The sequence below is a fragment of the Pogona vitticeps genome, chromosome 6 (genome assembly GCF_051106095.1).
Source record: "Pogona vitticeps strain Pit_001003342236 chromosome 6, PviZW2.1, whole genome shotgun sequence".
NCBI classification, from domain to species: Eukaryota; Metazoa; Chordata; class Lepidosauria; order Squamata; family Agamidae; genus Pogona; species Pogona vitticeps.
Window position 1 is genome coordinate 15,318,167 of NC_135788.1, and position 16,507 is coordinate 15,334,673.

Consider the following 16,507-nt stretch of genomic DNA (forward strand, 5'->3'; position numbering starts at 1 on the left):
CTACGCATTGTGAAAAAGCTGTGTTCAGCCCTTAAGCTGCAATTGCTCCTAAAATTAGGGGCTAACTGAAAGCAAAGCTTATAAAAGTTAGTCCACTGGACTGTAACTTCCCAGGTCCCCACTAGCCATTGCATTCAGGAAACTGTAGTGTTAAAAGGTAACTTTCCCATGCTTAGATAGAAAGTGCGGAACATTATTTTCCTGGACATGATTACTCGAAAGTATCACTGAGTTCCTTGCAATTAAAGTAAAATAAGAGGTGTATTTATATTCCATACACAACAGCTTCTTCCTAAGTAACTTCACGTTTACTCAAATGTAAGCTTCATTGTCTTCAGTGGCACTTCCTCCCCTGTACAATGGCATGTATTTGCAACCAATAATATAGTTTTGATCAATGCTTTCTAAATTTGGGACAGCACAAAGATGGGACTGCACAATGCCAGGAGTAACTTTGATTATCTTATTTTGTACATATTCTTGTTTTTCATATACAATTAGGGTCTAAACTGGGATTCTAGCCATTTCCCCAGAGGGAGATGTAGCTGCTCTGGACAGCAATGACCACAGGAATTTGACTTACTTACACATCCCAAAATTAAAAGATGTTACTCACAGGAAGCAGACTAGGACATAAACCTGGATTATCACAAAAATTGTTTTGCAGATATTTTTCATTCAGAGTTTCTGACAGATATTTTTCACCTTAACTTTTGGAAACCAGTAGGTGTAGCTTTCCACAACTTGGGAGTTGGGTAGGTAAATAAACTATACAGCTATTAAAGCTACACAACTATTAAAGGCACAAAAGCCTTTAATTTAAACTTTTGCACTCCTGGTTTCCACATGTCAGAAGATCACATTTTGGCAACTGATAATAGGGTTTTTTTTAAAGCTCTGGGGCATGTGATGATAAAAAAAAAGAGGATAGATAGATTTGCAGCTGAAACAGAGGCACCACTCATTCCTGAGGAGCTGAGCCATGAAGAATTCATAGCAAATCTTACTAACATGTGGGAACAGAAAAGGAAGCAGATCAGCTGCAGAGATCCCCAAAAACCTAATAGCACAGTATCTGCTATTCTGCAGATTTAATTACAGATTTAGCTTGCCAGTGCATTTACACGTTTTCCCCTCAGAATTGTTTCCACATCTGTATTGTGATATAAAGTAGTTCAGAGGCCATATGGGTCTTACTCAGGCCATACCCTGTCCCATTAAGTCTCTCTGGTCTGGTCATTCACTGCCCACATACATACGTTTTCTAGCCTTTCCTTATCCCTCCACTGAACTTTGCCCTCTTTACAGCTCCCTCATACTGGTGCGATATAGAAGGTCAAAAGAGCTTTTCTGCATTGAGTTAACTATCTGCTCTTTCAGAACTGATGCATTCCATCGCCCACATATGTGCCATCCCTTTGTTGTTGTCTTCACTTCCTGCTGCCATCAGAGGACATAGGGTTGAAAAACTATTTCCATTTTATACAAATCTGAAATGATGTTGTTTTACTTTAATTTAAACAACTGTTTTCTAGACCATGCATCTGTCTGGCAAACAACAGTCTCCAGATTTCTCTTTTTAAGAAGCCTTCATTGATTAAACAAACAAAAGTCCACCTCCTATGTATGTTTAAAGGGAGGCCAGGCATCATTTCTGACTGGATGCTTAAACTTAACATCTGACAAGCAGCTGTTACCTATATAGTTTGTTGACTCTCTTCTGTGTGGCCTTCTGTGCTGGATTTACCAGATTAATTTAATCTTTCTATAGTATAACCAGAGTTACTCCCAAAATGATATACCCCATCATTGTGTGACTAATCTAAAAGCTGATGTTTAGGTGCAGATGCATGTACATTTTTAACAGAGATGTCAACATACATCAGCTGGCCAGTTAGGAAGAAATGGGTATAAGGCAGTTAAGAATATCCTGTTTTATTTTGGTGGAGCAAAAAATCAGAAAATGTCTCCCTATCAAGATCACCTCACCTAGCTTTTCCCTCCCTTTTATTTTAGCCTAATGGCACTTTCTTCAGTAGCAACCCAGTTTAGATCGGTCCCTCTCCCTGGCAGTAGAAATATACAGTAATTTCAATAATTTAAATGACAAACAACTTGCTGCCCCTTCTTTGTTGTTGTTATGTGTCATCAAGTCGCCCTCAACTTCGGGCAACCCCATGAATGAACAATCTCCCAAATGTCCTGTCCTTAGCATCCCTGATCAGCTGTTGCAAGTTCAAGCCTGTGCCTTCTGCTCTGAGTGGTCAGCTGTGCAGGGAGGCAGAGAAGTGCTTGCTGGGCTATTTCCATGATTAGCGCATCATGAACAATGACAGCTGTGTGCACCACGCAGCGAGTGATAAGTGGACCGCCCAGTTCTGGAGGGAGGGTCCAAATGGCCCAGGCACCTCTGGTGCTGATATTCGTATCCATCTCCCCAGGGAGACGAATACAAGTGTCTCATGTCTAATTCTGTTCTGATCTTCCAATGAATGCAGTGTAGGACTTCTACCTTGCTATCTTCCTAGCTGCATACAGTTACTGAAGTTCTTCATTGTATGAATAATTGAGTGACAGAGGGAGCAACTAAATTGGCATTTGTCCTGCTCTATATATGCCATGCTCCTCATTATTCCTTTCCAAATTTATGTTAGTGCTCATCACAAGTAGATCCGATCTTTTGGCATGACTGTTTGTTCAACCAGCAGGGTTTGTGATTTTTTTTTTCCTCGTGTTTCCATATGCATTGTTTTGGCTTGTTTTTGGCTTGTGTGGTCACCTGCATCAGTCCTTTAGATCTGTTGTTGGGCTTGTCCAGATGACATGATAGATGATACACAGAGCGGTGGGCCTGATGCCTTCAGTTTTCATTGGTAAAGGCTACAACTGCAATGCAATTTGTAAATTGTACTTAGTTCCCCCCCCCCATTAGTGCTATAGTACTATAGACTGCCTGAGAAAGAAGAGACAGTTAGCCAGGAGGACTCCCCCTTTTATACCTGAGGTAATCGTCCCGCTCTTTTCAGCCTCTCGAGAGATTGAGAGAAGTCTCGCTCCTCCGTGGGGTGAGGCAATTAATCGTTGCCCTGATAAAACCTGGGTCTGTTTATCAGCGACGTTATCAGAAGCCGCTTGATAGCACAGAACAACATGAGAGGGACTGGCAGAAGTGATGCTTTGTCCAATGGGAAAAATCAACAGTAAGACCTTGGAACTTTTGCTGCTTGCTTCTGAGGATTGTTAAAGCTTCTGTTTCGAAAGTGCAATTTGGTAAGAGACCTTCATAGTGCCGCCGTCTCTGAACTGTATTCCAGAAAGGTTTTATCCAGGCTGAACAAAATACTTGTCCGTATTCCAAACTGCAGGATTAAGTGCTGGTTTAAAATTAAATCTAAATCACAAAAAAGTATTCAAAAATGTTAATTAAGGGTATTACGTTTCTGAATAATTTATGGCTTAGCAAAGCTTTCTAAGAACCTTAGCCTGAAGGAGGGAGGAGGCGCCCATTCACATTTCTTTCTTTTGTTGACCCAGTGATTGTGAAATGTCTTAGGTGTACATTTGCAAGCTAATGTAATGCCAAAGCAAAGCTTTTTTGGTTTCAGAGAAGTAATATTTTACAATAAGCCATGCTCCTTGTAGACAGAAAGTAATCTTTTTCTTAGGTGCCAGGAGTTAATCAGCCTGTCTGTTCATACTGCTGAAAACTTTCCAATTACATAAGAAGCTGATTGCTTTGGATTGCACTGCTCTCCGTCTTTGTTATAGGAGACTTACTGGGCCTTCATGTCCAGGTTTTAAGATAATGCCAAGCCAAGGAGTGAATCAGTAAAATGCTATATTTTCCAGTTCTTCTGAAAACAATTATATCTTTGTGATGTTGGTGCTATGTGGAAGGACTATAGCTTAACAGTGTGTGTAAAAGAACATTTTTCGTTTGTTTACATGTCCAGTGAAAACATGCCATAAACCACACTCGGCTAATTCCAGTGGGATGTATTATATTCCACATTGCTTCTCAACCAAACACTGTTTTTGAAACCTATCACTTAAGAAGATTATACAGAACTAATGTATACCAGTTCTGTCCCCTACCAGGATAGGAATAGCATTTATTTTTCTATTTCACATTTTATGGTTTCTGTTGCTGGAGCCATTTGGTATGCTGAATTTTGGAAATGTCTGTAGCCAAAATGCTAGTATTTGAACCTGCTGTACTGAGCCGCTTTTGTCTCCCCTTAACCAGTCTACGGCTTGCCAGTTTTTACAGCAGATTTTTTTACTATTCAAAAACAGAACCAGATGGAATGCCAGTTCAAAGAACATGTCAGAATTAAATATTTCTCTTTTAATTAGTTGCTTTTGATTTATGCAGGAAAAGGAATTACCATAAGAGTAGGAGAATGTGCCATGAATCCAGATGTGACACAGCCCACACACACATTATCTTCTCCCTGTCAAAAAGATAGGTCTTGCCCCAATCCCCCCACTTTAATTTTCAGGGGTGACAGGGCTTACAAGCATACCAATGACAAGTGACAAAGGCCCTTTCTACATTTTGTCTTTGTTGCCAACATACTGTACTCATTTTTTAAAAATCACAGGAAAAACTAGTGTCTCCTTCTTGTTGTTGTTTTCTGTCATTACAAAACACACAATTTGATTGGGCCACATAACAGCCCTTTGAGGTAGGCTCCAGAGATTTCCATTTTTTTCAGGGGGGGAGGTGTCAGACTAACTGGGAATGGCTTGAGCAAAACAATACAGTAATAACCGCTTCGTGTGTTAATGTATCGCTACAGAGATCTCATCCCAAAAACAAACCTCATGGAGGCTTCATCTGAAAGTGGTGGGTTTTTTTTTTTTGATGTCACAACTTTATAAAGAAAAATGATACACAGAGCAGCTGTTAGACCAGCTTGCTGACAGAAAGAATAACTGTGCACACATTTCATGCATTACATCATTTCTATAATTTGAAAATAATCTTCCTCCTTTTCTTTTCTTTCTTTATGGCAACATGTGAAGTGGAACCACCTCAGTTCTGGGTTGAATTCAAACTTACATCAAATTTGGACTGTTCTCCCTTCTTAGAGGGAAAAGAGACTTGGACAAAGTTAGGGCTAAACAATACATTACCAATAAGTCATCATTCAAAAAGCAAATTCCTTAATAGTTGAAAATATTCTATAGTCACAGCGGGAGTTTTTCACACCTTCCATAGTTTGCTTTGGTTGACAATTAATCTTTGGAAGATAAGCATGGACTTCATTTGCAACTCTGATTTATCATGCATAAATTTTTTCCAGAATCACGTCTCTGAAACATTACAATAATTTCAGCGAGAATGTTGGATTATTCGTAAAATAATCCTTATATATATATTAAATTATTTTCATATGAAATTTATATAGTATTTGTAACTATTGCCTGTTTTATATCTTTGGTTGTTGCGAGCTGTCTTGGGTCCCCTATGGGGAGAAAGGCAGCCAATAAATAAATACATAAATACATGAATAAATAGTAACTTGGCCCTGAGATGCATGCACAGTAAACTGCAACACAGTAAGAGCAGTGCCTGGAAATCTATGCTGGCTGGGGGATTGTGGGAATAGGCATCTGAAAAAAGTAACTTTCCCAAACTTTGAATAAGGATATGAACTTGCATTGTACAGTTGTCATTTAAGGGATTGGAATCCAATAAACAGTAGAATGATGGCTGCTGAAAGAATAATGGATGACTTCCCAATTGATAGTGCCTGGAAGTGTTTGTTTCCAATTCTTTGCCTATTTTTAGATATTGTTTCCAATTCTTTGCCTGTTTTTACCTGTCAAGATAATTTTTTTCAACCTCAAAATCCCTTACCTTTCTGTGTGTGAGAGAGAGGTGTCAGGGGAGAGGGGGGAGAGAGAGAGATTTTGGCAGTGACATTTCACCAGGCATTCTGTCATTTTAGTGGGTTCATGCTAACTCCACAGAGATGGGGAATCTGCTTGAGTAGTTTAACAGACATCAGGACAATAATATGCAATAATGGTTAATTGGACACAGAACAGTGCTTGCTATCTAAGGAAATGACACAATTTTCTGAAAATATTGACTTTTCAGCATATGAGAGGTCAAATGACAGGTTATACCACTTTCTAGCCCACAAGACGTGCTCACAAACAAAACGCTTCCTGTTAATCAAACTCTAGCCCTTCATCTTTTATTTTCTCAGGCAGCAGAACAGACAGCCATACTGTGAAGGTATTAAAATGACTGGTAACAACAACCGCTCCCTTGCCACAAGAATCCCAAAGGACTATGTTTTATTGTGCATGACAGATTTTCATTTTGAAAATGAGTTGTTGCATTTATGGCTTGGTTATGTCCCTATGATTGTAGGAAGCAGGAGAAAGATTCATTTCAGAGCCTGCCTTGCACATACGTAGCTCCTTAACCATCCATTTTCATCTACAGTATTTGCTACATGATTTACTACAGGGCAGCTAAATATGCTTCTTTATAAATGATTCCGTATGAAATGGGAACACTAGACCTGCACATCTTGGTGAGCCACTGAGCTGAACACAAGCTGTTGTTGTTTAATCATTAAGTCTTGCCCAATTCTTTGTGACCCCATGGGCCAGAGCCCTCCTGTCTTCCACTGCCTCCCGGAGTTTGGACAAATTCATGTTGGTAGCTTCGATGACACTGTCCAGCCATCTCGTCCTCTGACATCCCCTTCTCTTGCCTTCACACTTTCCCAACATCAGGGTTTTTTCCAGGGAGTCTTCTCTTCTCATGAGATGGCCAAAATATTGGAGCTTCAGCTTGAGGATCTGTCCTTCCAGTGAGCACTCAGGGTTGATTTCCTTCAAAATGGATAGGTTTGTTCTCTTCGCAGTCCAGGGGACTCTCAAGAGTCTTTTCCAGCACCACAGTTCAAAAGCATCCATTCTTCAGCAGTCAGCCTTTTTTATGGTCCAGCTCTCACTTCCATACATCGCTACTGGAAAAACCATAGCCACTTCATTAGAGCTACTTGTACTTGTCCTCCACTCTTCCTTAGTAGCATGTTGGACGCCTTCCGAACTGAGAGGCTCATCTTCCAGTGTCATATCTTTTAGCCTTTTGTTTCTGTCCATGGAGTTTTCTTGGCAAAGATACTGGAGTGGCTTGTGAGTTCCTGCTCCAGGTGGATTGCATTTAGTCAGAACTCTCCATTGTGACCTGTCCATCTTGGGTGTCCCTGCATGGCCTAGCCCACAGCTTCTCTGAATTACACAAGCCCCTTCACCATGACAAGGCAGCAATCCGTGAAGGGGGAACACAGGCTACTAGTCATGTATTGTGAACTATGGGGTGTTTTATGGTTTCCCACACAGTGGTATTCCTGTCCCTGCCAGGCTTTGGGGGGCAGAAACATAATTACAATGGCTTGTCAGCCCCATGTTTTTTGATATGCACAGACCTGTCCATGTCATTCTTTTTGCAGCATATCAGAGGAAAGGCAAGCTGTTAAATAATATATATATACTGACTGCCAAGAATAATTGCAGAAATTGGGGAGACTGTAGTACTTTAATAGAGCATTGGGCATTTTTTTTCTCAAACAGTCCAAATAAGAAGCCTAAAGGAGAAAATAGGAACACCTATTTTATTCCTTCCTTCATTGCTAGGGGACAAAAATGCATTTTTAGTGTTATGTCCTAGCAGTAGCTCAGATATTTGTGCTACATATGTTATTGTTATGTGTCTTCAAGTCTGAACCGATTTACAGCAACCTTGATGGGATTTTCTAAGTAAGTGAGACATTTAAGGAGTGGTTTTATCAGTTTCCCATCCCCAAGGAGTTTCTATGGTTGAGTGGGGATTTGAACACAAGCTTCTTGAGTCCTATTCCATCACTCTATCCACGACACCACACTAGGTACAAACATATATTTCTAGCACTCATTAAGACCAGCTTCTTTCCTCATAGTATTTATTCATATAAATAGTATTAAAGATTATAGGTTACATTTGGGCAGAAGTTGAAATGGTAGATTAGGGAGCTGAGGGGTTGAATTTGACTGACAAGTCTTATAACTGTGTTTCTCTGCCATAGAGTTAAAACGCTTATTATACTGTACATACTAAAGTCACAGCTCCACATACTGCAACTCAAACCACATAGGGGAGGCTCATGCTTTCTAACAGCATGTAAAAGTGCTGCTTTGACCTCATAAGGAACATTTCTAGTGATCTAATGGTGAGACAGACTGTCCTTATAGAAAAGAAAAAGGTACTTGGCCATGCTGGGTGGTTTGTAATACTGGACATGAAGCAACAGAACCTGAATCAAATGGACTTCCAAATATTAAAGTTGGTTGCTTGGTTTAAAACGTGGTGCTTATATACCACCCCATATTGCTTAAATCACTCTCTGGCCAGTTTACAATTTAATTATTCAGGCTACACATTTCCCACACACACACACACAAGCTGGGTACTCAATATACTGACCTCAGAAGACTGGAAGACTGAGTGAGCCTCAAGCTGCCTATCTGGGATTGAACCCAAGTCATGAGCAGAGTTTTGCCTGCAGTACTGCAGTTTAACCACTGCACTGCAAGGCTCCATGAGGAAAGGAAAGGAAAAAGCCAAACAAATTCCCTGATTTTGGAAACAAAGCATATGGGCATTTGAATAATGCTCACCATTATAGACGTCTCACATCTGAGCTTCTTCCCCATCCCCTGCAACCATCACACATGCACAAACACACAAACAGTGGAAATATTTTTTAAAATATTTTTTTTTGTTTGGCGTCAGATGCCTTTCATCACCACTCTCTTCTATTGTTCTTCTTAATGTGAAACAGAAGCTCTTCCAGACAAACTTTAGAATGGGCTTTCTAACAGAAGGGAGTGACAGGCAGAAGGGAATCATTGGCAGAAATCGAGTAGTGAGCTGCAACTTGAGTAGACCCACGGAATCAGTGGGGATTTCAGTGGTCCTACTGAAATTGTGACTTACTCCTGGATTTCATCCTCTGTCTTGTAAGCTAGATGCAGCCCACAGGGGTCTTCTTCTGCTGATATCTCAAATCAGCAACCAGAGAGAATGGTATTTAAACTCTGCAGACTATGTATACCTAGAACTGAACTGTGCTTTGCAGGCAAGAAAGCTGTCATAGTGGGTCTTCTTTGGAACAGACTAGCATGGAATTGAGCTGTATGTTTTGTGGGAAGATACCTTGGTAGGAATCATATCCAGTCCTGCCAATTTTGTTTGGTCCAATCTACTGTGCCATTGAACCGACTCAGCCCCCTTGGCCTTGACCACTGCTGGCATGTGCCTTTCAGAGGCCCCTCCCTAATTGGAATTTGGCCTAAGGTTTAGAAAGTATTTTTTACAACTGGCATGGAATAAAAGGCAGAAATGGGGGTGGGGGAGAGGAGAGACCAGTTTTCACATAAGCCACACAATTGTCACAGATAGAGAGAAATTCCCAGTGTCTGAGTGTGTAGAATGATTGCACACTTCACACCTTTTTGAACAAACCTTTCTAGGTGAAGGCGAGCACAAACAGATCTTTGTATAAAGGTTTGGCAGAGTATTTCCTATAAGTAGAACTGTATCTGAGCGTTCAGCCTGGGGGTAGGCGTCGCACCACGGCCTCTCCCAATTTGAAGAGACCTTTGTCCAGCAGGCCAAGGCAAAGAGGCAGTCCCGGAAGCAGCAAAATCAGGGAGCTGGACTGGTACAGATTGTATTTGTCTTCAGTGTAGAAGGGATTGTCACTCTCAAATTGGCCTTCTCAGCCACACTAGACCCTCTTCCAAATCCTCCATACAGAGCACATTACCATAGTCTTTCGAGACTGAAGGATGCCTAACTACGTCAAATAGTAGAAGGCCATAGTTTTTCCCTGCAATTACTGCCTTTAGAGATGATACTTTGTGAAATTATTTAAACGAGTGCCTGTGCCTGACACCTTGATATGTCCAACTGCCAGTTTGTTTAGGTGATGGCTGTCGTTTATTACATCTTCAATTCCGCCCCCCCTTTCTCTTTGTCTCTCTGTAATTTCCATTGATTCAATGGGCTTATTCTGGTTTTGACTTGCTACATTAAGCAACAGGATTTTAGGAGTTCTATAGCACATACGGTATGTTTAGAATTATAGTTTCTGTATGCCTAACTAATGTATCCATAGTGGAAATATGAAGCACTCAGTGGAGAAGCATAGATGATTTTCTGCACATTTTCAAATATGATTTTTGTTTAGTTTTTGTTGTTTTGTGATTTCCTTTTGTGCAGTACTGCTAATCAGATGCTTCAGATGGCTAAATCAAGTTGGATATTAACAGTGGCACATCAAGAAAAAAACGGTCCCTGTAGAAGTTGCAATTTCCCTCTCTCCTCTTCACATGCTACGTTTTACTGTGCTTTCTAATTTGTAGTACTTTCGTAATGGACCCTCGCTTGACTTCACTCAAAATGAAGCACTTACTGATTATTAAAAAAAAGAAAAGAAAGAGAAGAGGGAAAGAAAGATAAAAAGGAGGTAGAGGGAGGGGAAACACGCACATGAAAATTCCATTTAGAGGCATTTCAAATCACTTTGAACAGTATGAGCCTGGGACCCTAATCATTTCAAAAGTGAAGAGCTGTTGGAATTTTCTGGGGAAAGGCTTCCATTTAAGTAACTCAGTACTGCATTTCCCCAGTTGTCTAGATATTTGAGAGTCCTTCATCCTCGAACTGAATGTCAGAACTGGACGTGACTCAAAAATGCAATGCTCTTCACAATCAACGCACAATTTGGAGAGGGTTTCAACTTAAGTTGAGATTGTTCCGTGCAGTAATGCCAACGTTTTGTCTGTTAACCTTCAGGTTGTTCTGTAGACGTAACAACACGTGATACCAAATGGCATGCTTCTCCCTTTCCCTCCTGCCCACTGTGTGTATGCATGTGTGTGCATTTAATGAAAAGAGGGGCAGGAGAAAGGTAGAGGATTAAGGTGCCTATCCTGCACTTTTTTCCACTGTTACTTGTACCCTCTGAGCCTGCAGGTGTTTTCTACTGCCCTCTCATATCCTATAAGAGCAAGAACTGTTCTCCTTTCTGAAGTCACTGCCATGGTGGCAAGACTTCCCATTTTTTAATATGGATGTGAGTCATACAGCTCCTGCTCGTGGTCCTGCACGCATCTCCAGATAAAGAGCAGTTCAGGTCTCACGGAGTGCCAGTTTGAAGATCCTTTGATGGTTATGGTTAGCCAGTCATCTTTAGTCAGCAGCTTTGCAACCACATGATGCTAAACCTTTTTTGGCACTAAGCTGAATTTGTGAGGCAGGCAGGCAAACAACCAGGCTTAAAGGTGGTAGTCGGTCATTATTCCAAGTCCATTCTGTGGCATGCTTCTAGCCTGGAAAGAAGCAAGGCCAGAGCAGGGCTTTTCACAAAGCCATGTTAACAGGCACCTTTCATTAAAAAGTGACCAACTTTGCTGCACCTCCATTTTAGAAGTTATTTTATTTATTTGCTTAAATAACTACCCTTCCATCTGAAAGTGCTTAAGATGGTTCTATCCTTCTTTTTGTAAACATATGAGAGGCATGAGGAGGACCAGTGCACTGTCAAGTCACTTTCAACAAACTGACAGCAACCCTACAACATTTCCAAAAGGTCCTGTCATTGGTAGCTCTGCAGAGGTCTTGCAGACTAAAGATTGTGGTTTGTCTTGCTGAGTGAATAGCTTTCATATTAGGTCTTTCCTGCCTTCCATTTTTCCTTGCATTATTTTGTCTTTTCCAGTGAGTCTGATATGTCCTGAGTACAATAGCCTCAGTTTAGTCATTTTAGCATCTACTGAGAGTGGGTTTGAGATATTGACCGGCTAGCACTTTTAAGCCTGCTTGCCTTACAAATTCAGCTCAGTGCCAGGAAAGGTTTAACATTATGAAACCTAATGGTTGATTTGTTCCAGAACCCATTTACAGTATTTGTCTTTCTGGTGGTCCAGGGTTTATGTAAACCTGTCCTTCAACAGAGATGCCCAATGATGAGACAGTAGACCTCAGGGGCAACTGTTTGGCAGAAGGTGAAATCACAATACCAGATTATATAGGCATTCAGTAAAAGACTCATAGCTCCCTCTGGGGCAATTTATAAAGCTTACAGGAAGACTTTAATTGGCAAAATACTGTATCGCTAGTGGCTATTGATAGCAGTGTGGGGACCACACCAATGTACTCCACCAGCATAGTTAGGGAATCACTTCCCAAGCTTGGAAATTGTTGTCTTTGCACTGCAACTCCCAGAATTTCCAGATAGCATAACCACAGGAGGATCTGGAAGCTGTAGCCCAATTATGCAGTTTGTCCAAGCTGTTCTCAATTTTCTATATGTCCATGGCTGAATCTTGAATTATTCTAATTTGCACGGGTTGGGTATTGGCTTTTGTTGGCCTTAAAATGATACAGCAGAGGTACCAACAGTCAGAATTACTTCCTCCTCCTCCCTAACTCTCCCAACAACAAACTTGTTGTCTTTTATATCTCGGGACTTCCAGTTTCCAAGTGATTTGTACATTTGCCATGCAAATCTAAACAGCAGCCCTTCTATCTTCAGTAAGGCTTCCGTTGCATTTTCCCGAATGCAAAGTGTGTTGATTTAACCCATCCCCTTCACCCCACCCTTGCGTTTGGCTGTATGACATACTTCCAGGAAAAAGGATGCTTGTGAGACACTAGAGACATGCAATCTGCATCCTGCACATTTCAAAAATAATTTAAACAGCTGTGACATGCAAGAGGCATTTGGCACCAGTGGACTCAAAGCATCTTAAGTCAAAGCTTGATGACTGGTGGAGAAACCCACCAAGGAGAATTTCATCTCAAAACAAGTAATGGGTCCTGAAATGCTACATTTTAAAGAGGAAAACAAATATTTGGTTTTTTAGTACAGCACATATTTCTCACAACTAGTCTAGCAAATATTACCACACACTTTGGTATTAGAGATAAGAAATATATAATCATCATCTTAGAAATGCATTGCTAGAAGGGACCCTATGGGCCATCCCGTCTAACCCCTGTCACGGAGGCTCAGTGAGAAATTGAACTCCCAACCTCTGGTTCCACATGGTTGGTTCAAGGAGTTGTGTTACACAGACAGTAGTTCTTTTAAGTATGTTCCTCTTGTAACCATTTCTTTAAACAAAAGCACATACGACCAAGATAGCATGAATCCCTGATCTAGACATGCTTTTGCAACAAAGGTTTGTTATGTGTGATGAATCAGAGACTCAGAGACCAGTGTGTCCATGTGAAATGCTTTCATGCTTTTATGAAGGATGGGGTTTTGTTTTTACATTCAATCAGTAGATTCTTCCACACTGTGGATTGATGTTTCAGGGGTTCCTGTGAAATTTGAGGAAACTTTTTTTATAAAAGATTGCCACAAGACACACACCCCCTTTGTGTGCAATATATCACATACAGTTGTTGTGAAACAGACCTGTGTAAAGATATCAGGTATACAAATGAAAGATGGATAATAGTTTGCATCTGGATGCTGAATCATATCTCTATGCATTGCTGGAAGGAGTAAACAAATAAATTGTTGAATAAATAAACAAATCCCTTGTGCTATACCCACTTAAAGATGCATGAATTGAAAGAAAAACACTAGAATATTCTTCTTGACTGGCTGGATAGCTCAGTGAATTAAATATCTGTCTGGGAGTTTGATTCCCCTCTGTGCTTCCTGGGAAAAGAGTTAGCTTGCGCAGCCTTAAGCAAGGTGCACAGTCCCAATGTGCCCCCTGAAAAAGGGAAAGGTGAACCACTTCTGAGTTTTTTCTGCCTAGAAAACCTTAAAAGGTGCTACCATAAGTCAGAATTGACTTGATGGCACACAGTTAATTAATTGCATTTCCATATAAAGAAGAATCCCACAGCAGATACCACACACAAAAACATATGTGAATTTAAATCCAGATGCAGAAGGATCTTGTGTGCAGAAAGACTGGCTGTATACTTTGCATTGATCCCTTGCCCCATTCTATAACCCTATTGGCTTAGTATGTGAAATGTTAGATTTTACACCAGTTTCTCACTTACATGTTTGTTCCTTCTACAGGTGGATTTAGGTCTTCTCCGCTTTGTTTCTGCCATTGGGACCCAAGGAGCCATTTCTAAAGAAACTAAGAAAAGATATTTCTTGAAATCATACCGAGTGGATATCAGTTCCAATGGAGAAGACTGGATTTCAATTAAAGATGGCAATAACAAACCTTTGGTAAGCTGTTTTATCAACACAATACTATTAACTACCCATGGGTTTCTCAAATGTTTTATTACAGTCATTTCTGCTTGGAGTGAGCATCACTGCCCGTATTTCTTGTTTTAATACATAATCAGAAACAGAGAGACACTTCCAAGCTGCTCAAAGGTTGGAATGATAGCACACTGAAGAAACATTACTTCTTTTAAAATATGCTTCCCCAATATTTTTTTTTCTTTAGCCAAGACTTTGTGATGCTGCAGTGATATGTCCTTCCTAGGGAGAGTTTGAGCGCACTGTCTTTCATCATCTACCAGCTCAAGAAATATTAGCAACATTAAGTCAGTCTTCCCCAATCTGGTGCTTTCCAGATGTGCAGGATTGCCTTTGGTTGGACTGGCTAGAAACAAAAGGATCTGCAGACTAACACTCCTCTTGGCTGGGAAAGTTTGATCTAAAAGATCAGCACAGTCAGAGAATTATTCTGATGCACTGGTTTTTTTTTTAAAAAGCAACCACTGTTTCAGCAGACAGTAAAAAGCTACAGTGAAAGATTCTAGACTGCTGTCCTCATAAAGTGTCACTAACCTATTTTAAATGTTATTGTTGCCTTTAAGGGCACTGGACCATTACAAGGTTGGTACTTGAATAAAGTTGTAACAGGGAAGTGCAGAGATAAATAAAAACAGAGGTAGAGATGGGGAAAATGAAGTTCTAAAATGAGGTATGGTGAGGATAAGTGCTAGACTTCAGTTATTTGGTTAGTTATTCATTAGTCTTCAACTGGTGAATGTCTTGAAGGGGGGGCTATTAAATTCAAAAGAAACATGACTTCCTTTGCATCTGGTTTCCTTAAAAACTAAGTTATCTAATTGTCCTACAGAAAAAAGGGTGGGAAACAGGAATATATGGCAAAATATTTTAAATGGGTCAATGATTGATCTCTCATATGAAAAGATTAAAAAGACCACTGAGCTAGTAAGATAGTGATTGGAAGTATGACACCAGTTCAGTACGATAGCTTACATAAAGGCAGTGCAATGTAAGCAATTTCCAAGTATTAGACTCTTATTTTATGCATTTTGTCTAGTGAGGGAAAATATTTCATATTTTTCAATTTTCCTGAAAGAACAAAAGCATTGGCATTATTCCATTTGATCAAGTTGATATTTTGTGCTCAGTTTGGTACAAGTACTATCATATGGAGCAAGGTTAAACCAGGCAAATCCTCCACCCCTATTTGTGTTTTGATCAATCCTAAAAGTCTTACAAAAGGCAACGCTGGTATTTCTGCTGCACTTCCTTATCCCCCATAAGAGATAACAGCCTTGCTGTCTCATTCCGTTTGTCTTCTTGTACTGAAAGAGAGCCAAACGTTATCACAAGCCTTGGCCTACCTTACTTGTGCAATTAATATTAATAAGCTGAACAGATGGTTGGTAGTAAATAGAGTTGATGTTTTCAAGACATTCCTGCTGATACTCGTTTCATGGCCACTTCCTTCTCATTGAAAAAGGAAGAGCAGTTGCTAGCAAGAGTGTGACGGAGGAAACAGATCAAATACATAAGATGCAATAGGGCAAACTTAGTGTGCAGCCATTTCCAATTGACCACAAAACGAGACAACTGATTATGGCTGCTTTGATAACAAAGATGAAGAGCAAGCTAAGTATACAAGTTAACAAGCTATAGTTTGTTTGCCCAACTTCCTTTGGTAAACACTGCTCCGAGCAAAGGACAAAACAGGAAGACTGGGGGAAGGTATAAGAAATACTTCCCATAAAAGGAGAAAACGTTTAAGACCAGGAAATTGGCATTTAGTATTGTTTAATGAAAAAGGAAATTAGTCATTTTCCTTGAATTTTTCCAAGAGATTGTGTGACTGTCTTACGGTAGGATCTTCTCAAATACAGTAGCTGAAGCAAAAGTATCTTTACATGACTTTATTTTTTCCTTTGTTTGAAAGAGAGGTAGCTGAAGAGTAAGGAGAGAACTATGTGGAATTAATACGTGGTCAACAAATCTAGACTGCTTCATAAAAAAGATCTTACAGATTATATTAGGAGTTCTGCAGAAGTGAATTATTTATAAAATGATAAAGCTTCAGGCTGTTTGAAAGACTGTATTATCCCATGCGAGCCTACCTGGGCTGCATGAGATCAGCAAAAGAGATCAGCAAAAGAGATTCTTCTCTCAACCCTGTCACCCTCAGACACACTTTTGAAGGGAATGTGTGAGAACGC

General features: G+C 40.2%; 1 protein-coding gene across 4 annotated transcripts in view; it reads left to right on the forward strand.

Annotated features, from left to right (window-relative positions):
• Window positions 1–16,507, forward strand: part of NRP1 (neuropilin 1) — a 147,237-nt gene that overhangs the window by 93,757 nt on the left and 36,973 nt on the right. For all 4 annotated transcript variants that reach the window (XM_073002950.2, XM_073002952.2, XM_073002954.2 and 1 more), the window contains exon 7: window positions 14,121–14,279. In XM_073002950.2, coding sequence (XP_072859051.2) covers window positions 14,121–14,279 — 159 coding nt within the window. The remainder of the gene's footprint in view (window positions 1–14,120; window positions 14,280–16,507) is intronic.